The 25,401-nt window shown below is 43.3% G+C and overlaps 1 protein-coding gene across 1 annotated transcript in view; it reads right to left on the bottom strand.

The window, feature by feature from the left end:
• Positions 1–19,411: 19,411 nt before the first annotated feature.
• The window catches only part of LOC114218175 (phospholipid-transporting ATPase FetA-like), an 87,446-nt gene continuing 81,456 nt past the window's right edge, over positions 19,412–25,401 (bottom strand). Inside the window, exons 22-27 of the mRNA XM_088019222.1 lie at positions 24,207–24,430; positions 22,747–22,830; positions 21,152–21,397; positions 20,828–20,966; positions 19,700–19,830; positions 19,412–19,603 (exon numbers count right to left, since the gene is read on the bottom strand). Coding sequence (XP_087875348.1) covers positions 19,412–19,603; positions 19,700–19,830; positions 20,828–20,966; positions 21,152–21,397; positions 22,747–22,830; positions 24,207–24,430 — 1,016 coding nt within the window. The remainder of the gene's footprint in view (positions 19,604–19,699; positions 19,831–20,827; positions 20,967–21,151; positions 21,398–22,746; positions 22,831–24,206; positions 24,431–25,401) is intronic.

Genomic DNA, 25,401 nt, shown 5'->3' with positions numbered 1-25,401 from the left:
CGCGGAGCAGGGAGCCCGATGTGGGGCTCGATCCCAGGACCCTGGGATCATGACCTGAGCCCAAGGCAGATGCTTAACAACTGAGTCACCCAGGTGCCCTGAAAATAACATTTTAAAGACGTGGACTAGTTCTTGTACAACCAAGTAAGAGACATGATTCAAAATAGTCACCTTGAATGACTTAATTCATTACAGTAGTGCTCCTATTCAAAATATTTTTAAACTCCTGGGATGCCTGGGTGGCTCAATTGATTAAGCATCCAACCTCTGATCTCAGCTTGGGTCTTGATCTCAGGGTCCTGAGTTCGAGCCCTGAGTTGGGCTCCATGCTGGGTGTGGAGCCTACATCAAAAAAAAAAAAAAAAAAATTCTAGAACTCCTATAAAAATTTTTAAAAAGTATGTATGTTTAAAAAAAAGTTGGGGGTGCCTGGCTGGCTCAGTTAGTAGAGTGTGTGACTCTTGATCTCAGGGTCTTGAGTTCATGCCCCAAGTTGGGTGTAGAGCCCCCTTAAAATAAAAATTAAAAAAATATATATATATATATCAAAATATTTCTAGAACTCCTCTTTTGGAACTGCAAAAACCCACCTAGCCAACTCACAAAATTGTGAAACATAATCAATCATTGTTTTAAGGCACAAAGTTTTGGGGTGATTTGTTATACAGTAATATATAAGCGAGACAGAAAAGTATAAATCATTATGCTTTGGGGAATGTTGAAAGGAAATGATTAGCCTTACAGAAAAACTCTAGCTAGGCAGAACCCTGAGAGAATAGGTTGGTCTGGATAAAAAAAGCTCAGCTGTATCTTTTTTTTTTTTTTTAAGATTATTTGAGAGAGAGAGCGAGCTCACAAGCAGTGGGGAGAGGCAGAAGCAGGCTTCCCACAGAGCAGGGAGCCTGAAGTGGGGCTGGATCCCAGGACCCCGAGATCATGACCTGAGCCAAAGGCAGACGCTTAACTGACTGACCCATCCAGGCGTCCCTAAAACTTGGTTGTATCCTTAAATAAATAGAATATAACACTTTAAAAAACAAGGAAATAATATTTTGTAAGAGAACTCCATGATGAATGGGATCAGCAGTAGGTCCCCAACTTTCTCCTCTTGAGTTTTTGCTTTTTTTCCTTAGGGTCACCTGAACCCTATCTATTTTGACTTCAGGAATACTCTGCTTTCCTTTTTTCTTTACCTGAGCATGGATAAAAAATAACTTTCCATTTCTCCCTGAGAACACTAAATATAAGGCTACATTTTCTTTTTAAAAAGAGTTATACAAGAAAAGAAAGTACAAAAGTATAAAAACAGATAAACAAGTTAAATATAGATTTTAGGATACTAAGATAAGCAAGTTAAGTATAGAATTTGGATCCTAAGATAACTAAAGTCTAGTCAGAAGTTGGCTGGCCCTGTTTTTCTCTCTACCCAGTTATCAATCCACTGTCTTTGACTATAGGACCTCACACAAACCAAAAACACAGCAGATATTTCAAAGCTCAACGTCTTACTTCCGGGAGGAGATAAAAGACTATCTTATTAAATCAGGAGTTCTAGAGAACAGAGGATTTCTTCTTGAAGTATCAAAATTAATTTTTTTAGGTATTTTGGGGCACCTGGGTGGCTCAGATGGTTAAGCGTCTGCCTCAGCTCAGGTCATGATCCCAGGGTCCGGGGATCGAGCCCCACATCAGGCTCTGCAGGAAGCCTGCTTCTCCCTCTCCTGCTCCACCTGCTTGTGTTCTCTCTCTGGCTGTCTCTCTCTGTCAAATAAATAAAATCTTTTTTTTTTTAAGATTTTATTTATTTATTTGAGAGAGAGAGAATGAGAGATAGAGAGCACGAGAGGGAAGAGGGTCAGAGGGAGGAGCAGACTCCCTGCCGAGCAGGGAGCCCGATGTGGGACTCGATCCCGGGACTCCGGGATCATGACCTGAGCTGAAGGCAGTAGCTTAACCAACTGAGCCACCCAGGCGCCCCAAATAAATAAAATCTTAAAAAAAAAAATTTTTTTAGGGTGGGCACCTGGCTGGCTCAGTTGGAAGAGCATGCAACTCTTGATCTTGAGGTTGTGAGTTCAAGCCCTGTGTTGGGTATAAAGATTACTTAAAAAACAAAAAAAATTTTTTTGGGTATTTTTGTAAAACTCCTTTAAAAGTGTACTTTTACTGGGGCATCTGGGTGGGTCAGTTGGTTAAGTGCCTGACAATTTGGCTCAGGTCATAATCTCAGGGTCATGGGATGGAGCCCCTTGTCAGGCTCCACGCTCTGCGTAGTCTGCTTCTCCCTCTCCCTGTGCTCCTCCCCCAGGTTGCGTGCTCTCTCTCTCTCAAATAAATAAATAAAATCTAAAAAAAAAAAGAATTACATTTTTACTTATACACTTTGCTTTACATACAGTATATAGGTTATAATTTTTTTCTTTTTATAAAAACTTTCTTAATGATTTACTGTGAACACTAATTAATATACTAGGCTAAAATACAGTTTTGTTCTCACTGTCTATTAAGGACTTGCATACCAAATTATCAAACTTTTTTCTAGTCAATAGGCAAGAAAAAGAAATAGAAGGCATCTGAGTCTCTGTTTGCAGATGACCTGATCTTACAAGTAAAAAACCCTAAAGATTCCCCACAAAACTGTTAGAACTAATAAATTAATCTGGCAGAGTTGCAGGACACAAAATCAACACAAAAATCTGCTGTGTTTCTGTACAGCAGCAAAGAAAAATATGAAAAGGAAATTAAGAAAACAATCCCATTTATAATAACAACAAAAAGAGTAAAATACTTAGGAATAAGCTTAACCAAAGAGTTTTGTAAAAGACTTGGACACTAAAAACTATAAAACATTGCAGAAAGAAATGAAAGAAAACACAAATAAATGGAAAGATATCCTGTGTTCATGGACTGTAAGACCTAATATAGCTAAGATGTCAAAACCTGCAATATGTGACAACATAAATAGACATTATGCTAAGTGAAATAAGCTAAGCATAGAAAGAAAAACATTACCTGATGTCACTTATATGAGGTATCTACAATAGCCAAATTAATGAATTGAAGAGTGAAATGGTGGTTGCCAGGGGCTGGAGGAGAGGGAAATGGGGAGTTGCTGTTCAATGGGCATAAAGTTTCAGTCAAGCAAGATGAATAAGCTCTAGAGATCTGCTATACAACAATGTACCTATAGTCAACAATATATTGTTAAGTGTTCTTTCCACATTAATAAAAAAAAATGTCAATACTACCCAAAGCAATCTGCAGATTCAATGCAATCATTTTCAAAATCCTAACAATGTTTTCACAGAAATAGAAAAATCCATCCTAAAATTCATTTGTAATCTCAAGGGATCCTGAATAGCAAAACAATCTTGAAACAGAAGAATAAAGTTGGAAAGCTCCCATTTCCTAATATCGAAACTTACTACAAAGCTACAGTAATCAAAAGAGTATGGTATTGGCATAAATACAGACATACAGACCAATGGAACAGAATAGAGAGCCCAGAAATAAACTCTGGCATATCTGGTCAAATGATTTTTGACAAGAATGCCAAGACTATTCAATGGGGGAAAGGACAGTCTTTTCAATAAATGGTGTTGGGAAAATTGATATCCACATGCAAAAGAACGAGGTTGGGCCTTTGTCTTATACTGTATACAAAAATTAACTCAAAATGGATCAAAGACTTAACCATAGGCATAAAACTATGAAAAACTTAGAAAAAACATAGGGGGAAAACTTCATGATGCTGAATTTGGCAATGATTTCTTATATATTGCACCAAAACCACAGGCAACAAAAGAAAAAATGGATAAACTGGATTTCACCAAAATTTAAAACTTTGTGCATCAAAGGACAATCAACAGAGTGAAAAGACAACCCACAGAATGGGAGAATATATTTGTATATCATATATCTGATAAGGGACTTCTATCCAGAATATATAAAGAACTCATATAACTCAATAATAAAAAGACATGTAACCCAATTAAAAAATGGGCAAAGATGGGGCACCTGGGTGGCTCAGATGGTTAAGCGTCTGCCTTCAGCTCAGGTCATGATCTCTAGGTCTTGGGATCAAGCCCCATGTCGGGCTCCCAGCTCAGCAGGGAGTCTGCTTCTTCCTCTCCTTCTGCCCCTCCCCCTGCTTGTGCTCTCTCTCTCTCTCTCTCTCTCTCTGTGTCTCTGTATCTCTCTCAAATGAATAACTAAAATCTTAAAAAAAAAATTTTTTTTTAAGAATCAGCTTAAAAAAAAGGGGGCAAAGGATTTCAACAGACATTTCTCTAAAGAAATAAAAATAGCCAATAAGCCCATGAAAAGATGCTCAGCATCACTAGCCATTAAAGAAATGCAAATCAAAACCAACAATGAGATACTTCACATCCATTCATTTGACTGTTATAAAAACAAAACAAAAACAGAAAATACCAAGTGTTGGCAAAGATGTGGAAGAACTGGAACACTATATTGCTGGTGGGAAGGTAAAATGGTACGGCCTGTGGAAAACAATCGCTGGTTCCTCAAAAAAGTAAACATAAAATTACCATATAATCCAGAAATTCCATTTCTGGGTATATACCCAAAAGAATTACAAGCAGGAACTCAAATAGGTATTTGTACACTCATGTTCATAGCAGAATTATTCACAATAGCCAAAAGGTGGAAGCAACCCTAGTGTCCATTAACAAATGAATGAATAAACAAACAGAATGTGGTATATATATCAATGACCACTATTCAGCCTTAAAAAGGAAGGAAATTCAGATACGAGCTGCAAAATGCATGAACCCTGAGGACATTATGTTAAATGAAATAAACCAGTCACAGACAAATATAATATGATTTAACTTAGTCAAATTCATAGAGTAATCATAGAGTAATCTAGAGTAGTCAAATTCATAGAGAAAGAAAGCAGAATGGTAGTTGCCAGGGCCTCTGGGGAAGAGGGAACAAGAGTTATTGTTTAATGGGTATGTAGTTTCAGTTTGAGAAGGTGAAAAAGTTTTGTAGATGGATGGTGGTGATGGATGGATAACAATGTGAATATACTTAATGCCACTGAATTGTACACTTCAGAATGGTTAAAATTCCTCCAAAGAAAACATCCAGATGGCCAACAGACACACGAAAAGATGCTCAACATCACTCATCATCAGGGAAATGCAAACCAAAACCACAATGAGATATCACCTCACACCTGTCAGAATGGCTAAAATCAAAACACAAGAAACAACCAGTGTTGGTGAGGATGTGAAGAAGAAGGAACCCTCTTGCACTGTTGGTGGGAATGTAAACTGGTGCAGCCACTATGGAAAACAATATGGAGTTTCCTCAAAAAATTAAAAGTAGAACTACCCTATGATCCAGTAATTGTACTACTGGGTATTTACTCCAAAAAATACAAAAACACTAATGTGATGGAATACATGCATTCCTATGTTTACTGCAGGATTATTTACAGTAGCCAAACTATGGAAGCAGCCCAAGTGTCCATCGATAAATGAATGGACAAAGAAGACGTGGTATATATATAATACAGAATATATATATTACAGGATATTATTCAGTCATAAAAAAGGATGAAATCTTGTCATTTGCAACAACATGGATAGAGCTAGAGAGTACAATGCTAAGCAAAATAAGTCAGTCAGAGAAAGGCAAATACCATACGATTTCAATCACATGTGGAAGTTAAGAAAAGAAACAAATGGGGGCACCTGGGTGGCTCAGTCCTTAAGCGTCTGCCTTCGGCTCAGGTCATGATCCCAGGGTCCTGGGATCGAGCCCTACATCGGGCTCCAGCCCCACATCGGGCTCCCTGCTCGGCGGGAAGCCTGCTTCTCCCTCTCCCGCTCCCCCTGCTTGTGTTCCCTCTCTCGCTGTCTCTCTGTCAGATAAATAAATAAAATCTTTAAAAAAAAAGAAAAGAAAAAAAAGAAAAGAAACAAATGAACAAAGGGAAAAAAGAGAGACAAACCAAGAAACAGACTTTTTTGGGGGGGAGGAGCAGAGGGAGAGGAAGAGAGAGAATTTTTTTTCTAAAGATTTTATTTATTCATTTGAGAGAGAGATAGAGAGAGAGAGAGCAGGGGGGGAGGCAGAAACAGGCTCCCTGCTGAGCCAGGAGCCTGATTATGGGGCTCAATCCCAGGACCCTGGGATCATGCCCCGAGCCAAAGGCAGACACTTACCCATCTGAGCCACCCAGGTGTCCTAAGAGAGAGAATCTTAAGCAGACTCCATGCCCAGCACGGGGCCTGACATGGGGCTGGATCTCATAACCCTGAGATCATGACCTGAGCCCAAATCATGAGCTGGACGCTTAACTGAGTGAGCGACCCAGGAGCCCCCAGACTCTTAACTGTAGAGAACAAATTGATGGTTACCAGAGGGGAGGTGGGTGAGATGATGGGATGGGAATTCAAAAGTATACTTATAATAATGTAAAAAATGATTAAAAAAGAATGGTTAAAATGGTAGATTTTATGTTATATATATGTTACCACAATTAAAAAAAAGTTAATATGGTACAGGAGGTTCTGCTACGAGTTACACTTTTTTTGTTAGAATCTACCCCTGCCCCCCCAATCCCACTCTCATCCCCGCTCTTGGCCATCTCTCTCAGAGCCATATTGATATCTGGCCACTCAAAATAATATGCTCATTTTGCATTTCAGACTCATTTGACAGGTATTATAATATATGCCAATGTCTGAGTGGGTGTTTTCTGGGTAACGCAAACACTGATCAATCAGACTATCTCCACAGAGCTTGCCCTTACTCTAATGTGTCATGAGCCACTCCAGTCAAGTGACTTTTAATAGGGTGCTCAGTCATTGTGTATGAGTAACAGAAGAGAAGGGTGAGTTATGGTCCTAAGTTTGCAGAGAGAAAATTAGAACGCATAAGCCTTCCCACGAACTAGGGTTGCCAGATTTGGCAAACAAAAATACAGGACACCTTGCTGTTTATCTGAAATTCAAATTTAACTTGGCACCTTGTATTTTATCTGGCAACACTCTAAAGTACTGGAAGTTGAAGAGAAAATAAATAAAATAATCCAGAGTGTTCTGGGCTCACTGAGGTCTTACTTGTTAGGGAGTCTAGACCGGGAAAAGTAAAAAAGCTCCTTAATAATTGGTTCCACTTCCCCCACCAAAAAAAAAAAAAAAAAAAAGTATTGGTCTCCACGCAATGCCCATGTGGACTCCATCTCAGGAGCCCCTCCCTGATTTGGGATTCTATGGTCCAAGACCTACTTTATAAAGACAGATCAGAGGGTGGGGAAAAAAGTGAAGAAGGATAAATCAAAGCTAGAAACGGGTGGGAACATACTCAGCTTCCTGTTAGGCAGGCCTGGCCTCAAAAAGGGACTTTCAACACTTAAAAAAATCAGAGGAAATCAGATTTTGACCTGGCTCAAAGTGGAAGAGAAACAAAGGTGGTAAGTATCCTATGGCACTTATAGCAGGAGGGGCACAGGTAACAGAATACAGGGATAGTGGTGGGCTCTCTCTTCCTTCCCCAAAGCCACATAACTGCCTCCTAAAAACTCCAATCATTATTTGTACTTACTAATACTCTGAGCCCCAGTTACAATAATGGCACTACTGGTCAGGCAACTACTTGTCAGCTTATCAACTCCTACAGCTTCCCAACCACTGTTTCATCACTGCAATATCACCTACTTCCCCACAGAACCTGGGGTTCTGAGGTCTCTGAATCCTGTCTCACCTTCAGGAATCTGAGGTCTCTGAACCCTGTCTCACCTTCAGGAATCTGAATCTGTTCAGGTTACCCTCCTAAGAATCAACAAAAACAGGTTTCAGGCTGTTCTTTGAGAATGCCGTCTTTAAAAGGCTCACATTCTCATTTATTACTGACACTGTTCACATAGTGGTAATCCCTGTGTGACTCTGGTCTACTGAGATATAAATGGCCCAATACGGCCTGATCATATCACAGCAGTATTTATGAATCTTTGCTATCTATCACACTAGGCCTGCCTGGGATGCCTACCACTCCAGTCTCTGAGGGGTGTGGGTGGGGGTATCCAGGAGCTAAAGGGTAAAATCCATGAGGACTTTGATTCATCAACCTGTCCTGAAACACCAGCTGACTGGCTACACTGAGTCAGCTTTAAAGGCTGTGGCTGACCTCCAGAATTCTTCCCCAGAGGGAGTAGTCTCTAGGGCAAGAGGAGCAGGTCACTTGGGCAAAGCTCTTTCAAGATTATCTGGACAGCCCCTAAGGCACTTACCAATAAGAATTTCTGCAGCACCCCACCCTGACTTTTTTTGTAAACAGAACATTAGCGGAAAACAGCTGATACATAGAAGGTCCTACCTGAATGAAATTAGATGCATGAATTGAAAGACTGAATATATTCAGTTTTAGCTCGCCATATGAGCATCACAAGTAACCCCCCAGATACTCTTCCTTTCTTCCCCCCTTCATGTAACTAGAGACAGCTTTCCCACCAAAGCACTGCCTCACACCTTCTACACTGGGCTCATTCACTCATTTATCCACCCATCAAATATTTACTGGGTGCAAACATGTGTCAGGTACTGTGCTCTGGCGCTGGGATACAAATGAATAGTGTATGGTCTTTGCCTCCAGGACAGTCCCCTGTGTCTGCTGGGCCAGCCTGGCAGTCCCAAGCCAGCCCTGGGCACTGGATCACCATGCCCTTCGCAGCAGGTAAAGGTAGCGGCGGGGGACTGGCAAAATGTCAGACAAAACGTTTTCCTAAGGTAACAGTGAGAGAAAGATCCTATCCTGGCTCTGACAGATACCAACTTGGGAACCAGGGGCCAAAAGGGCGGAGGACACCGAGGACCTGGTTGGGACTGGCTGTGCGGAGGCCCCCGCCACAGTCCCGGGGCTGGGTGCTCGGCGGCTGCGCTCCCCCAGGGCGGGCACAGGAGATGTGGGTACAACGATGACAGCTGGGCGCGAGTCAGTTGAGGGGTGTCACCAAAAGGACAGTTTGAGGAGACGGTTGCGGTGGATCTGAGGTGACGCCCAAAGGGATGTTTGGTCCTCGGTGCTTGAGGGTTCAGCGTATGGTAGAGCTGAAGGGTCAGGAGGAGGACAAGATGAGGTCGGTCCAGAGGGCGGGAGCGGACGGGGAGGGTGGGGATGAAGGGCCACGGACAGGGCTGAGGGGATGGGCGGGGGCACGGAGGGCCTTCTCCTAAGGGATCATTTGGAACGTGAGAGCAATGGGTCTTCCGGACCCCGCCAACCCCGAAGAGTCGTCCCTACCTCGTTTCTCGCCTCAGTGTGATCCTACGGTGCCAGCGGCGAGGGTGCCGGCGGCGGCGTCTCGCGCCCTCCTGGGGTCGCGTTGCAGCTGGGACAGGTCGGCGCCCCCCTCCCTCTCCGGCCGGTTGGTAATGTCCGGTCCCCCCTGCAGCCGCGGCGCCGATGGTCCAATCTGGGTTGCCCTCTTTGCCGCCCCTCCGGACGGCGCGTTGGTTCGGTCCTCTGGGCCGGCGGTGCTTGCCCAGCTCCCCCGCTTCTCGCTGCGATGGGTGCAGCGAGTCACGCGCAGTGCTTTCCCGCGAGGGGAGCGGCGAAGCTTCGGCCGCGGCCCCGCCTTCTGCGGCCCCTGCCCCGCCCCTTCGCCGTGGTGCGCCGCAAGCGCGGCTCGGGTCCTGGGAACCTAGGGGACCGTGGGCGCGGGCCTAATGGGTTCGAAGATAGGTGTATTAGCGCACCCACCTTCTCCCAAAGCAGCAGTTCTCAACCCTGACACCCCAGCAGAAACTCTTAGGGAAAACAAACTCAAAATAGAGCAACAAAACCAAGGCTTGACTTAAGCAGAGACGGACTGAATCAGGATCTCTGCGATGGGAGTGTAGTGGTCATTGGGTGGCGCCCAGGCTTTGATATTTTTATTTATTTATTTTTAAAGATTTTATTTATTTGAGAGAGAGAATGAGAGACAGAGCGCATGAGAGGGAGGAGGGTGAGAGGGAGAAGCAGACTCTCCACTGAGCAGGGAGTCCGATGCGGGACTCGATCCCGGGACCTCCAGGATCATGACCTGAGCCGAAGGCAGTCGCTTAACCAACTGAGCCACCCAGGCGCCCCGGCTTTGATATTTTTAAAAAGTACGCCACGCATACCCAGGGTTAAGAAGCCCTGGTAAAACCTGGAACTGACAAAGATTCTCTCTTTTGACCAAAACTTCAGTCAGGCTCTTCTGGGTTCTCTGCTGGACTTGGCCTGACCTTGAGCTTCCTTGTAGAATCCAGTTTGAGCAAGAATCCTAAGTCCGTTTAGTGAGAATCCCCCACCGTCGGTATCTGACCACCCTCCATTTCTTACCAGCCTGGCCTGCCTTTAGCAAGAATTCTGCTGAGACCCTCTTCGCAATTGCTATCTGTGGTCTGAATGTTTGTGTCTCTCAGAAATACACACATTGAAATACTCCCAAAGCACTGGGTGGGTGGGGATTTGGAGAAGTGATTGCCTCTTGAGGCTGGAGCCCACATGAATATTGAATTAGTGCTCTTACAGAAGAGAGCTCTCAGAGGTCCCTGTCAAATCCTACACGTTGAGGTTATAAGGGGAAGTCTGCTGCCCAGAAGGGAGCCCTCACCCAACCATGTTGGTGAAGCGGGAGAGCTAAATTCTTATCTCACGGAGTCTGAAGAATGAATCTCGTGGACAACGGAGAGTAAAGCAATAGAAGTTTATTAAGTGAAGATACAGAACACGCTGGCAAGAGGGAGAGGGGTCCTGACAGGGTTGCCAATGAGGGCCTTTAGGGTTGGTCTTTTCTAGAAAGCTAACCAGGGAACTTAAATCCTTTTAACATATCTACTGATATCACCATTGAGCAAGGACTAGTGATAACACTCAATGGCTTACTTCCTTTTTAGGATCTGGTTATTCTTTGTTGGTCACAGGTGATTATCATAAAAAAGACACCCACCCCGCATGCCTAGGGCAGGGTGGTTTGGTCGGGTTTGTTCCCTTAGCTCTGGTTTTCCCACACCTGGACATTTTTGGGATTTCTGTGAGCCTGATCACAGAGCCCGCTACCTATCTCTTCCTACCTAGCCCCGCCTGTCCCTTACTCACTGGCACTCTGATCTTGGATTTCCAGAACTGTGAGAAATAAATTTCTGTTGTTTATGAGCTGGTATTTCATTATGGCTGCCTGTGAAGACTCAAGATTTCAATTTTAAATCCACTGACCCCTACTGTGCTCCTTGGCTATAAATCCCTGATGAGGGAGCAGAAGGCTAGCTGGAGACAAGGCACAAGCTGACACCCTGCAACCTCCCCCCACCACCCCACTCCTGGGTGGGACATGTGTGACATTCTTCCAGGCATCTCCCAACTAAATGTTAATACCTTGCTAGGGGGGAAAATAACCTTAACTTGACAATGGCAAGACCCCTGGTATCTTGTAGCATATGAAAGTTCTTTTGAAATCTCCCTTTTCCTTACTTGCCCCAACTTCTTAGTTTATAATCAGCCACTCCTCAAGACCCCAGGGCAGCAGCTCTTTCTGCCCACGGGTCCTGTCTTGTGCTTTAATAAACCACCATTTTGCACCAAAGACATCTCAAGAATTCTTTCTTGTTCGTCGGCTCCGCACCTCACCCCACCAAACCTCACTTATATTCCAAAACCCCATCAATCCCCACTGTCCTTGTTGGTATTTGAGTTGAGCTCAATCTCTCCCCCACTGCAAGACCCCATTGCAATGGGTCCCATACCTATTGTGATGCCCCTTAAGGTCTGTTACCATCTTTAACAAGTGTCATGAAAAATTTTTTCTCTAAGAGAACTCATGCTCTTCTTCTGGTGGCAGGTAGGATGTATGTGGGGCACTGGGAATTCTGCTGTCTCCTTCCACCCAAAGTGGGAGGAGGGCAGGCTGTCATTCAGCAAATAGTCATTAGAAGTTCACTGGTTTCCATGCTCCATGAAAGAGTTAGAGACTGAGACCCTACCACTCACAGAGTTGTTAGGTCAAAGTCAAGGAAGCAGATAAATGTCATACTGTATAATGCATCCTCAGGCTTCACAGAAGTGGTGTGAGCTGAGTTTTGAAGAATGAGTGGGAGATAAAGTGTTTGGGGGAATCAGCACGTGCAAAAGAACAGAGAGGCAAAATAACTAATATGATTGAAGTGTGGGGTACCATGGAGAGAGCACAGCAGAGATGGTCAGGCATGTGATGAAGAGCCTCCTATGATATACTAAAGAGTTGGGGCTCATCTTGTAAGCCGTGGAGAGACACTGAAGGGCTTATGCAGTGGAAGGGCTGACAAATCACATTTGAATTTTAGAAATAAAATTCTGGGCGGTGAAGTGGAGAGGGCTAGGACTACCAGTAGGGAGACTAATGAAAAGCTGTATGCTTGTACAGTTAAGTGGTCCGGGGTAGGGACTTAACGCAAACTAGACCAGTTAGAATCCCTTCCCTAAGAATTTGGAACTGGGGAAGAACTACACCCTTACTCATGGCTGGACTTAAAATGGAAACTTGAGAGCCGTGATCATCTTTTACTTGCCAAATGGCTTAAGTAGCAAAGAAAACCAGTTTGCTGAGAAGGATCAATCTGTTGCAAAGAGAGGAGCCAAGTCTAGACACAAAGAGACTACTCCCCAGGTTCTTGGGTGACCTTCCAGCAGTGGGTTCCTCTTCTGAGGTTTAGCCTGATTCCTGCCTTGGGTTCACATCTTTCTATCCTTTATAGTCTCATTTTTGTCTTTGGCAAGCATAGGTTATTATTTCCTGTTATTTGTGTTAAGGAATAATTTTTAAAAAGGTAAAATCATGAATCTTATACAAACATAAAATAAACACATATTAAAACTCACTAATTAAGTGAGGGAGCCAGTAAGATACTGGTAAGAAACTGGTTCAGATGAGGATTTGACCTTCATAAAATGTATATTTGCTAGCAGATGAAATTAATTTGCATCATCAGGAACAGGAATCATTTGCATTGTCATGGGCAGAAACATTTTGCATTATTACCAGTACTCAAACAGACCTGCACTTTAGAAATCTCACTCTAGGATGGGAAAGAGCCCAGTTAGGAGACTGTGGTAATTATGATGAGCAGTGAGAAGCTCTAAATTAGAGCAGAGACTGAGGGGTTAGAAAAGAGGAGATAGATTTAGGATATAGAATTGATAGGACTTAAAATGGAGGCCCCGCTTCCTGAAACTATGTGAACTTTTAGCTACTGTCCTCATCACTGACTTAGTTTCTCAGAGTTCTAATTTTAATTTCTGGAGAGACAGAAGCTATAGTGAGTTACATATCCACCGTTGGCCAATTGTGTCTAGGGGTAGTAGAGTCAACTGGCACCAAACATGACCACCTAAATTCACCCCTTCGTCAGGAGCTGTGTGGGAAGAGTCAGTAACCTATGAATTTAGTACCTTGATTATCAGAGAAGAAGCCACTGAGTAAATCCATAGGATCATTTGATAAACCAGTGTTTGCATCTTTGGTAGCCAAGCCATGAAGTCCTTTGATTCCACCTTCAAAATATATCCTCTATTCATCCACTTATTTCTCCACTGCTTCTATCTTAGTCCAAGACACCACCATGCCATGCCCAGACAACTCTAATTTCCTCCTAGTCTTCCTGATGTCACTTTTGCACCCCTATTGTCCATAGAGTGGCCTGAGCAATCTTTCAAACTGGCTTTAAAGCCCTCCACTGTTTTCCATCATATCTATCTAAATGCCCTTCTCTTTGCTCACCATATTTTTTCATACACACAAAGCTTGCTCCTATCTTAGGGACTTTTAACTAGCTATTTACTCTGCCTACAAGGCCTTTCCATCAGGTTTTTGCAAGGCGAGATCCTTCTAGTCATTTAGGTCTCATTTCACATGCTACTTTCCTCACAGAAAGGGCTTTTCTGACTACTAACTATAAAGTAGCTCCCCCTTCCTCTTCACAGTCCCTCACTGTTAAAGTATCTTCATGGCACTTATTATCTGTATGATCTTGTTTGTTATTGTCTCTCCTACTAGAATGTAAGATCCATGATAGTAGAAACCTTTTTGATTTTTGGCTTTCACTGTATTTCCACATCTACAACAGTGCCCAGATCATGGTAGATGCTCAATAAGTATTTGTTGGGGCAGCTGGGTGGCTCGGTCGGTTGAGCGTCTGCCTTCAGCTCAGGTCATGATCCTGGAGTGCCGGGATCGAGCCCTGCGTCGGCCTCCCTGCTCGGCGGGGAGCCTGCTTCTCCCTCTCCCACTCCCCCTTCTCCCTCTCCCACTCCCCCTGCTGTGTTCCCTCTCTGTCAAATAAATAAATAAAATCTTTAAAAAAAAATTTGTTGTATGGATGGATGAATGTGATGGAGCGAGAGAGAGAGGGAGAGAGAGAGAGAGAAACTGGAACCTTGAAAGAATGGGATTTGTGGGATAGGGGTGACCATAAAACCGTTTTATTTTGTCTTCCACTCTTTAAATCCACTCCATGGGACTTTATACTTCATGAATTTTCTGGTCATTTTTAGGTAGCAACCAGTACTTACCAATTTGTTTTACTTTAATAATTAAAATGTCCAGATGATGAAATATTTTTTTAAACTTCAAACTTTAAAATTATGGTTTTTCTGATCTCTGAGCTTGGCCCTACTATAGGTGCCCATGTTTAGTGGGAAAAGGGGGTGAGGCTTAGTAGATGTCTATCTTTTCTCCCTTCCCCCACTTGCTAACCTTCTTTCTTTAGAGTCTGAGCAGGGTGGAAGGGGAAGAGATGAGGAAGGTTTTTTCCTTGACTAATACTACCACAGACTAGTTTTAGTGCTTGGCAGGTATCTAAATCTGACTTTCTCAAGGAGCCCTTTTGTAGGTTCTTCAGAGATTCCTTCTCTATTGGTGGAAATATTTCTCCTATGCCTAGTTACTTTTTTTTTTTTTTTAAAGATTTTATTTATTTGACAGAGGGAACACAAGCAGAGGGAGAGAGAGGGAGAAGCAGGTTCCTTGCTGAGGAAGGAGCCCGATGTGGGACTTGATCCCAGGACCCTGGGATCATGACCCAGGCCAAAGGCAGCCACTTAACCAACTGAGCCACCCAGGTGTCCCTATGCCTAGTTACTTTAATGTTGGTGAATTCAGCTCTAGTTGGTCACATACAACTCCTTTAGAAATCTCTAAGAATTAGGGGTGCCTGGGTGGCTCAATCGGTTGAGCATCAGAGTCTTGATTTCCTCTCGGGTCATGACCTCAGGATCATGGGATCATTGGGCTCCACGCTCCGGGGGGTTAGTTTGCTTCTCTCCCTCTCCCTCTGCCCATCTCCCTGCTTGCACGAGTCTCTCTCTAAAATAAATACATGAATCTTTAAAAAAAATCTCTAAGAATTAAAAAAACCCAACTTTATTGAAGTATAATTTATATACAATAAAATTCACAGATACTAACTGTATAGTTTGATGAGTTTTGACAAATATATACACCATGTAAACACTTCCAAAATCAAGGTATAGAAAATTTACCTCATGCCTCTTCACAGGCAGTCAATCCCACCTTCAGGCAACCTTTTATCTAATCAGAAATCTCTAAGCATTTGACAGAAGATCTATTGCTTCCTTCTGCTGTGATCTCCTCAACTTTTCAGATGGTCTCTCTGACAGGATAAAGAAACCCTAACTAGGTGTGTTACACGGTCCATATGTGGTCTATGGGGAGTTCCCATGCATCCCGCTTTGTCCTGAAAAACAATGGGAGTGTAGGCCAATCTCACCACAGCCACCTCTTCTAGTTCTGCCATAAAACGGGTAGCTAATTGTTCTCCTGCTTTTTAGATTTTCCAGGTATGAGTTAGGTATGCATTCTCTGTATCCTCCAAACACATTTATCATATCAGTCTCTCCAAATAATTTCCTTAAAACCCTCTCAACTTGAACTGAACAGCAGGTGGGACTCAAAGCCCACTAGCAATTCTCTCCAAAGATCCCTTATCAATGTCTGAATTTCTGGCCCTTTTCTCAAGGTGGGTGAGGTGATTTAAAGTTGCATACTTGATTTGACACTCCCTTTTTTCAAGTCTTGTGTGGTCATCTCACCCCTCAGTTTGGAATGTGGCTTGTGCTGTCTTGGATCCTCAGCAGAGACGGAGACTTGTATCTCCCAAGATGTACATAAACCACCAGGAGAGGATACTGATTGTTCAGGAGCTTTGGGGGATACTATAGGTCCAAATTATTTTCTTACAAATGCCTTATAAGGGAGACCATGAGTGGCCATGTTTCATAAAAACAGACCTCTAAAGTATAACTGAGCACTAGATACCAAAGGATAAGATTCGTTTTGAAAGGACAGGGGTAAGAGGCAAGTTTAGGACAAATGAAAACTAGTAGATAATATTAATTTACTCATTCACTGAAAAACATTAACAATCTAAGTGCTAGTACTTAATACAATAATGAAACAAAATTCTTGTCCTCAAGGAGATCACCATGGCCTAGTAGAGAAGACAGAGAAGTAAATCACAACGAAAATAGGCATGTGAGTGATAATACATTCAAATCTTGGGAACTGAAAATAAGAGAAACGTACAAGGTGGTCTCATATAAGGAAGGTCTGGTGCAAGGAAGAGGCACCCAACTCAGAATAGGAGGTTGGGTGTCAGTGAAGCCTCCCAGAGGAATTGACCAAAGCTGAGAGTGAAGAGCAGTTAGACATTCACTAGACAAAGGAGGGAAGTTTATTCTAAGAGGACAGAATACAAAGAGCCAAAGCACAGAGGCTTCTGAAGATAATGGAATCTTTGAGGAATTACAAATAGGTTGATATGGCAGAAATGAGAACATATGCATCAGAAAAGTGGTGATAAAGCTGGAGAGGTAGGTAGCACCCAGGTAGGAAAGCGACGATGCGTCATTAAAGGATTTTAAGCTGGCAAATGACATGATCTGATTTGTATTTGGAAAGGTCACTCTCTGTGGTATGGATAAAGGATTGGAAAGAAGCAGAGTCAGAGGCAGGGAGACCAAAGAGGCAGATGTTGCCATAATCTAGACAAGAAATGATGAAAGCAGTGGGACTGGGGATGAACAGTAAGGGACAGATTTGAAGACATTTCTAAGATAGCGTATATGTAACTTGGTAAAGAATGGACTGGATAAGAAGAAGGAAAGGGAGGAGTCCAGAAAGACGTCCAGGTTTCTGGTTTGAGCTAGTGGGTGGTGATGCTGTTCAGGAAAGAAGAAAACCAGGCAGAGAAGCAGATATGCTTTCCTGTGTTCATTCATTCAACAGACATTTACTAAAGTCCTATTATATGCTGTGAATAGACAAGTATATCAATGGAATCAAGTATATTTCAATGCCCTGTGATTAAGTGTCACTGAGAGAGTTATGCACTGGGAAGCAAGTAAACAAATAGGACAGGTATATAAATCACACTGAGGAATTAGGGGAAGCTCTTGGAAGAGACTGCCTAATCTGATCTTTCAAAAAAAATTGAGGGGAAATTCACATAACATACAATTCACCATTTTAAAGTATACAATTCAGTGGCATTTAGTACATTCATAATGTTTTTCAACCATCACCTCTATCTAGTTCCAACTATTCTGAGTTTTGAAGGGTGCCTAGGAGTTCGCTAGATGAAGAAAGGGGTGAGGGAAAACATTTTAGGATATGAGAATAACATGTTTGATGACATGAAGACCAGAAGTGGTGTGGCTGGAGTGAATACAGATAGGGGAGTAGTGGAAGGCAAGGCTAGAGAGGGTCCAATAATAAAATGTCCAAATTTTAGGTTTATATAGAAGGCATGGAAAGCCACTAAAGAGTGCAAAGCTGGGGTTTGACATGATCAATTTTGCTATTTATAAAGATTACTCTGGAAGTAGTATTGGTGATGCTATAGATAGGGGAAAACGAGGAACGTGAGTTGGGGGAGATTTTATGCAGTAATTCAGATGAGAAATGATCAAAGTCTGAACAAGAGTAGTAATAATGGAGGGAACCAAAAACAAGAAATAATAAAGAGGCAGAGTTTACATTACTTGATGACCTACTAGACATCAGACTAGAGGAAGAGTATAGGATGATTTCCATCACTGCTTTGGGTGACTGGGATGATGGTGACAGCATCCTGGGTGAAGTTTTGGGGGAAAATGATTAATACAGGTTGGTGGATTGAGTGTGAATTTCCTAGGATTCAACTAAATGAAGGATTTCAGAATCAGTTTAATAAATGGATCTGGTTCTAAGAAAGATCTAAGAGAGTTTAGAATCTTCTTTCTGTTGGTGAATGAAGTCATGCATTTGGATGAAGTCACTCAGGAAAAGCATACTAAGATAAGTAGAGAACCTAGTACTAATCTTTGGGAACCAATATTTAAGGTGTGTAAAGGGGATAAAGCTATATGGTTAAAGGATGTGGTCATACGGAGGCCAAGATAGAGTTTAGCAACAAAGGGCAGAAAAGTGCAGTGGAGCTGAAGAAGAAGAGAAAGAGGGTGGGGAAGGCAGTGGGGATCTGTGGGCCAATGATATTGCTTGGACGTTGTTGTCACTGGGATCCAACAGATCATACACATCTCTCCACTCCAAAATAAGCAATTTATTACTCCATATACCTCTCAGAAACAATTTCCCAAATACAAACAATTTCTTCTCAAAGTAATTTTATGGAATGAAGACAAATGTTCATCAATTGTGGCTTATACCCTCTCAAGAAAAGATTTTTAAACATCCCCAGCAGTCTCCCTCTCCCAGTTCTGAAGCCTGAAAAGGTGTCAGTTCTTGGGTAAAAGGGGTCAACGAGAGGGGAAGAAGGCAAAATCTTGAGCTGTCTTATCAAGGCAGGAACCAGCTCCTCTTTTTTTTTGTTCCAGAAACTCTCCTTCAGCTTTTTATGACCAACTTTTCATAGCTGCCTCCTTCTTTTGAGACATAGGGCCAGCAAAAGACTTACCCTGAAGCCCCCAGATAAACCTGAGAAGGGTGTCTGGATGGGATATGTTTGTGTGGGGCCCTGGCAAGGTTTATGGTTGCTCTGGGTGTGGGAAACAGGGCCCAAAGTAAGATTCTTAGGTCATATATTTTTTTTCTCTTTCCCACATTGCCCCTCTTCACTCACCACTTCCATATTTGCTTGTCTGGATTAAAACTTGGAAGGGTTGATGGAAGGGAAGCCTGATGTCACTTTTTCTTGAAATGCTGCAATTCTGACAGATATCTGGAGGCTCTTTCTTTACCTTTCCTTGCCTTCCTGGGCACAACCTTCTAGGAAACGAAGAGGCTGAGTCCCTGGAGTGAGCGCAGAAGGGCAGGTTTCTGTTAGTTTCCCGGGGGCTCTAAATCCATCCTTATTCAGTTGTGTAATAAAGGGAGGAAGAGCAATGACTGATTCCTTTGGGATTTCCCTAAGGGCCTCTACTTTTTAAAAGGAAAGCTGTTTTTCTTGAATACCCTGTCCTTCATTGTTTTGCCTGAAGTGATGAGGGCCCCAAAGCCCTGTTTGTGGGAGAATGCATAGGCAGAACGTCGAGAGCTTGCGTATTTCAGTTTGGTCCGGGTAGGGGGTGGCAGTGGAGGTCTCTTGCAAAGATGAATTCTGTCCATAATCTATAGTCAGAGCATGGAGGACAGGGTTTTTATCCACAGAGGCAAAGGCAAAGAGGGCCATAAATTATATCTGGGTAGATTCCTTGTTGCACTCACCTTGTCCACGTTGACAGGCCAGAATAGTGGCTTGAGAAATTGGTACCCAATCACAGGCAAAATACAGAGGACCACGCTGAGGATAATAATCAGCCACATTTGTGGCAGGTTCAGAGTGTTCCTGGCCACACCTGTAAACAATGAGGTGGGAAAGGGCGGCTGAACCAGAGCCTAGAGGAAGGGGACTGTCATCCAGAACTTAGATACCTCTCCATTCCAAAGAAGGAAATTATTGTTTTGGAGACCATTAAGTTTCCTAATAATATAAATGCAGGGGCACCTGGGTGGCTCAGGTGGTTGACTGTCTGCCTTCGGCTCAGGTCCTGATCCCAGGGTCCTGGGATCGAGCCCCACATTGGGCTCCTGGCTCAGCGGGGAGCCTGCTTCTCCCTCTCCCTCGTCTCGCCCCCTGCTCATGCTCTCTCTCTCTCTGTATCTCTGTGTCTCAAATGAATAAATAAAATCTTAAAAAAAAAATAAGTGCAGAATTACAGTGAGGTCCTTTGTACCACTAAAGTCACGGGGAATTCACATGCCTCTAAAGGCTGGGCTGGGCAGGAGAGTGGGGGTAGGTTATAGGAATCCTGGAACATTGGCCTGGACACAAAAATGGGATACAGGGTTTTGGAGGGGAAAAATGAGTGCCTTGATGAGAGGTGAGAGGCAGCTACACCTATTACCTGTCCTCTCTGTATTTTGTTCCCATCAAAGTAGAATGAAAGGTAGGGAAATTAATACGGGAGACAATAAGGCAGTATGCCACAGTAGAAAGGATACTGGACTGGGAACCAGGAGAGCTAGATTTGAGTAATTTAATTTTTAAAAACCTTCAGTCTCTAAAATGGTGCTAATAATTCTTGCCCTTTCTACCTCATAGGATGCTTGTAAAGATTAAGTTAGATAAGAAATTTGAAAATATCTTAGAAAATCTAATGGGTAAAATATTTCCCTAGCTAGATTTTGAGTCCTTTTAGGGCAGAGACCATGTCTTATTCCTATCTATATTCACAGAGCCTAGTACATAGTAATAACTGCTCAGTGAACATTTATTAAACAAATGTACTTGGTTCACACTTCCCAACCCTATCCCCCACCTCCTTGCCACACACTGGGTGGGCATAGCCTTACCTAGGAATTGGAAGACGTTGGGGAACATTAGGCACAAGCCATCACTGTACAGGAAGATTAAGATGCAAAAGTAGAAACCCAGGCTGCCCCAGGTGAAGATGTGGCTTATCACCGTCCAGTAGGTTGTATCCAGGGCAATCTGAAAAGCACTCTCTTATGTGCAATACTCTACAACCTGGGACATATCAGCCACCTCCCTTCTCCAGTCCGCAGTGGAGAATGATCCCTTCCTGCTTTCCCTCCCACCTTCTTTCCCTTTCTTCCAGACAGGCTCCCCAACCAATCCTCCCTCACCATCCCCTCCCTCCACTCCCCCAGCCACACCTGCATTGTGACCACGGACAGCAAGGCGGTCTGAACTATCAGGGAGAAGGACTGGTAGTCGGAGATCTCTTTCCCATCACTGCGCACTGAGTTGTGCATGGACCTCATAGGGATAAAGAACAGCACGAAGGAACTATAGATCCCACGCACTAAACACTTCACAAATTCCTTCTTGTTGAAATAGAGGTTGTGCTGGCCTGGATCATACAGCTCTGGGAAGCGAAGACTCCACGTTTCATTCACATCCTGGAAGTACCAGAGGGTAAGGAGGAAGGCTCAGGGTCTCTCCATAGAAGGTCCCATCTCCATCAGAGTAGAAGTTTCTCTCCTCACTTCATCTGCTGACAGGCTGCCTAGGAGCTTCCTCATGGATTACTTGAGAAGTGGAACCAGAGAACAGAGCAGTGACCACAGACCCTTCCTGAAGTCCTATACTCAAGGCAAGGGATCTAGGTAGTGGAAGAAAGCTAGGAGAAGGTCAAGGTGGTGGTAAGGACCTAGAAGCAGATAGGATAGGGGAGATGGGGGGTAATTAGGGTTGGTTGGAGGTAGCTGGAAGGGAGCTTGGGATGGGGTGCAGTTGGTACATGAGTCCCCAGTTTTAAGTGTTCCTTTAGTTGAATATTTTTTTTGTGTCAAAAGCCAATAAAAGGAGAGGGGAAGCCAATGGGGACCAGCTAGTCACGTGGAGGTTTCCATGTTCTGTGATGCTCTTCCCATTCCCATAGCTACCGGTGAACTCAGGTGACAGGATTTCTCTATGTGAATGCCACTGGATCATCTTCATCTCCTAAATCTGAAACTTGGGATAACAAAGCTTGGGGCTTGTTTTTGAGAGGTTGTGGATCCCTAGAATTAGCCAATTGAAGCTTCATAGGACACAATTCATCTCTCTTGTTGCTCTGTGGCTAGCAGCTACCTTGGGGAGAATTTTACTTCCTACCCTGATGGAGACCAGGAACCATGATCCCATGATGTCCTCTTTCAGCTATTTTATTCCTCTTTGGAGGCTTCTTTTCTATTTATTGTGCCCAAGACTAGAGGTTGGGATAGAAGAGGAGGGAGAGGTATGGTACTAGGATCCCCAATGCCCAGGAAATTTCTGACAGGGACAGATGATATCCCATAGGCTGACTCCCTATGACTCAAAATATTATACCCACATTCCCATGCCTTGGCATTCAGGACTCTCAACGAGGCCACCCTGCATTGGCTTATCATCTCTATATGGGTCTCTCCTTTCTTGAAGCCCCTTGCTTTACCTAGTCTTTCTCCAATAACTCTTATTTCCTTTCGCTACCTTTCATGCACACTCAATTTACTATAAAGCACAATTTCTATGTTTCTCTCTACAAAAACAAAATTGACACAGGAAAACTTGGATTTCTAAAACTGATGATTATTCTCTGTAAAGGAAAATTCTTTACTTTATCCATGATACCTCTCCAGGTGATGAGCTCCCTTCCTTGTTCTAGACATTATTCCATTTACAGCTGACTTAGTAGAACTCAGCTCTTGTCCTCCCCACTCTTGGGAAAACTCCTCAAGGGCCCAGGGGCTTTAGCCCTGACTAAGAGGCTTGCTGCTGGTCTTACCTGATCAAACAGACTCAAGCCCAGGACAGGGAGGGAGGTGTAGACCAGGTTGTAGAAAGTGATAAACCAGGTATCATAAACAGTCTAGGAGAGTACCAAGGAGATTTCTTAGATTCCTCTCTTTTCTAAAGCCCCAGCTCTACCTCCCAGGTTCAATAGAGGTCCTTCTGGCCCCCACCTACCCATCACTACACTAACCTAGGGCAGGATTTGGATTTCAGAAATCTGACAGAGAAGGCTGACCCCCATCTCTATTTGGTCCTACTCTAGTTAGAACCCTGGGTCCCAGGCTGGGGCAAGGCCACATCAAGCTTGTTTGTGACCAACCCTACAAGGTTGATTTGGACCAACCCTACCATGACCTGCACTGCCCATCCTTGCACAGAAAAGATCCAGAGTGCCTGCTAGGGAATGCTAGCTGTACCCCTGCACTCTCAGGCATGTAAGCCTCTGGGTTCTTTTATCTGATTTATGGCATTCAGTAGCTTCTATAACATGGACACTTTCTAACATTGGTAAGTAGAATAGACTCAATGACCCTTTCCTAGCTAGATGCTCCATCCTGGGGTCCAAAGAGGGCTCCTTTACCAGCCACAAGGGGTCAGCAAAACACACACATATGCATACACCTCTCACAAACTAAAATGGCTTTGTTACACACTGTGGGTATACAAGTCTACTACTTTCCCCTGAACAGTCTGTTTCCCCCAGAGCCCAAGGCCACAAAAGTAGTAGGTATTTCCCAACATAATCATTCCTGAGGTGGTCTTTCTTGGGAATCTGAGAACCCTAAAAAACTTCTCATAGGAAAAGGGATTCCTCGTAGAACATCAAAATCCAGGTGCCAATTTTCCCCACTACTGTCGGGGAGATTTCATACTCAAATGTGGAATTAATTCATTAGAGCAACAACAGTGTATGTTTGGGGCAGGGAGAAGGGGTGTCGGGGTGGGGAAGTAGAAGTAAGGGAAGCTGTGTCTGAAGTATGGCTACAGGTGAACACCATAGCTAGCCTGTCTGGCAAGACTCAGAGGCCCCTTGAGGCTTAGCCTGTTCCATAAAAATTGTTTTGGATGCTAAAAATACCTCCCAGATCCAAGCATTTTCCCATATTATTTATGTTTGGAAACTAGGTCTCCATGTCAGGTAAAAGGTGAAAATATCTTATGGGAGAGTTTTGGAGGTAGGAGTCAAGTCCAAGTCAGAGCCAAGCCAGAAAAGTTAGGGTTTGGAAATCTAAGGTTAAATGTAAGGTTAGGAGATGGGATCAGCATGGGTGAGGACCTTTATGCTTAACTGACTGAGCAACCCAGGTGCCCCCATGTGAGGAGCTTTATGGATGGATGGCAATATGTCATACATTGGTCTCTAGAAAAGAAAAAAGGTCTGAGATGGCTGAAGTGGGGGTGAGTAAAGAAGACCCAGCTGACCAGAGTGGGGAATACCACCTGATCTCCTACCTGTGCAGAGAACCCACTGAAGAAGGCATACCAGAAGTGCACCAGGGTGAAGGCAAAGTTTTTGTAAAAGAAGTAGCTGAGGAACTTGCAAATGCGATTATAGGACCAGCGGCCATGGACCAAGAGTAGACGCTGAAGATAGTGGAACTGGGAGAAGGCGTAGTCACTGTTGAGCATGGCCTGCATTCCCTCCTGGCCGCTGATGCCAACCCCAATGTGGGCAGCTGCAAAGAAATCCCAGAAGCTTCTCAACCATAGAGCTTGTCTGTTGGGCTCCCAGCCTGGGAAGTGTAAAAGAAAGGCTGAGATCATGTTGTATAAATTATTTTACATTGGAAAACACCACCCAGCTCAAAATGGCACACACTAAGTGGAGCCTTTTCTCTGTAGTGGATTGCCCTTTTCCTTAGTGGATTGTCAGAAAACAGCTCCTTCATCTGCACTTTGTTTTGGATGCTGCCACTCAGGAATGCCTGTCATGGCTAGTACTAGAAAGCTCTCCTGGATGGTCTTTGTACCTACTATAGCCATCTAGGCTCTTTCCTGCTCTCTAGATGCTGAGGTAAAGATTTCTTGTTATCTTTTGAAGCCACTTACATCAATTAAAGATGCAGGATGGATGTCAATCTAAATTAATATTTAATTACCAAAGTTTATCTAAAGAGCTAAAATCCAACTGTTAGGAGGAAATAAGTGATGTACATACTTTGTTAGTGAGAAGCAAGTTCTTCAAGAGGCCTAAAATGACTTTTTCTGGATAAAACAGGGATTATACTTGATGGAAAATAAGACCGAAGTTCTTAAATGTTTTAATTAGTCTGTTGTAGTATAAGGTAAATTCATTGATCTTCTGGTATATACCTATTGCAATGCTTAATGGAATAGTTGAAACCTTTAAGGCCCTAAAAACCAGAGAAGTTCTAGAAAGTGAGGAAAAGAGCAAGAACACTTTCTAGTATTAAAGCCAAGGGTAGAATGTCTGCTAGTGTTTCCTGGATGGGGAAAGAGGTTGGACTACAGGACCTCTAGATGTTGTCCATATTTCATAGAACCACAAGTTGCTTTCCTGGATGGGAAGAGAGGTTGGACTACAGGACCTCTAGATGTTGTCCATATTTCATAGAACCACAAGTTGCTGAAAGCTAACAATATTCAGCTGAAATTAAAACTAGTTTCAGCCATTTGCTTCTGTTGG

Source organism: Eumetopias jubatus, unplaced genomic scaffold, assembly GCF_037043125.1.
Source record: "Eumetopias jubatus isolate StellerSeaLion01/CBP00866 unplaced genomic scaffold, mEumJub1_p1.0 scaffold_15, whole genome shotgun sequence".
Taxonomy (NCBI): Eukaryota; Metazoa; Chordata; class Mammalia; order Carnivora; family Otariidae; genus Eumetopias; species Eumetopias jubatus.
Note: the sequence above shows the minus strand (reverse complement) of the source record. Positions and strands in the feature narration are given on the sequence as shown.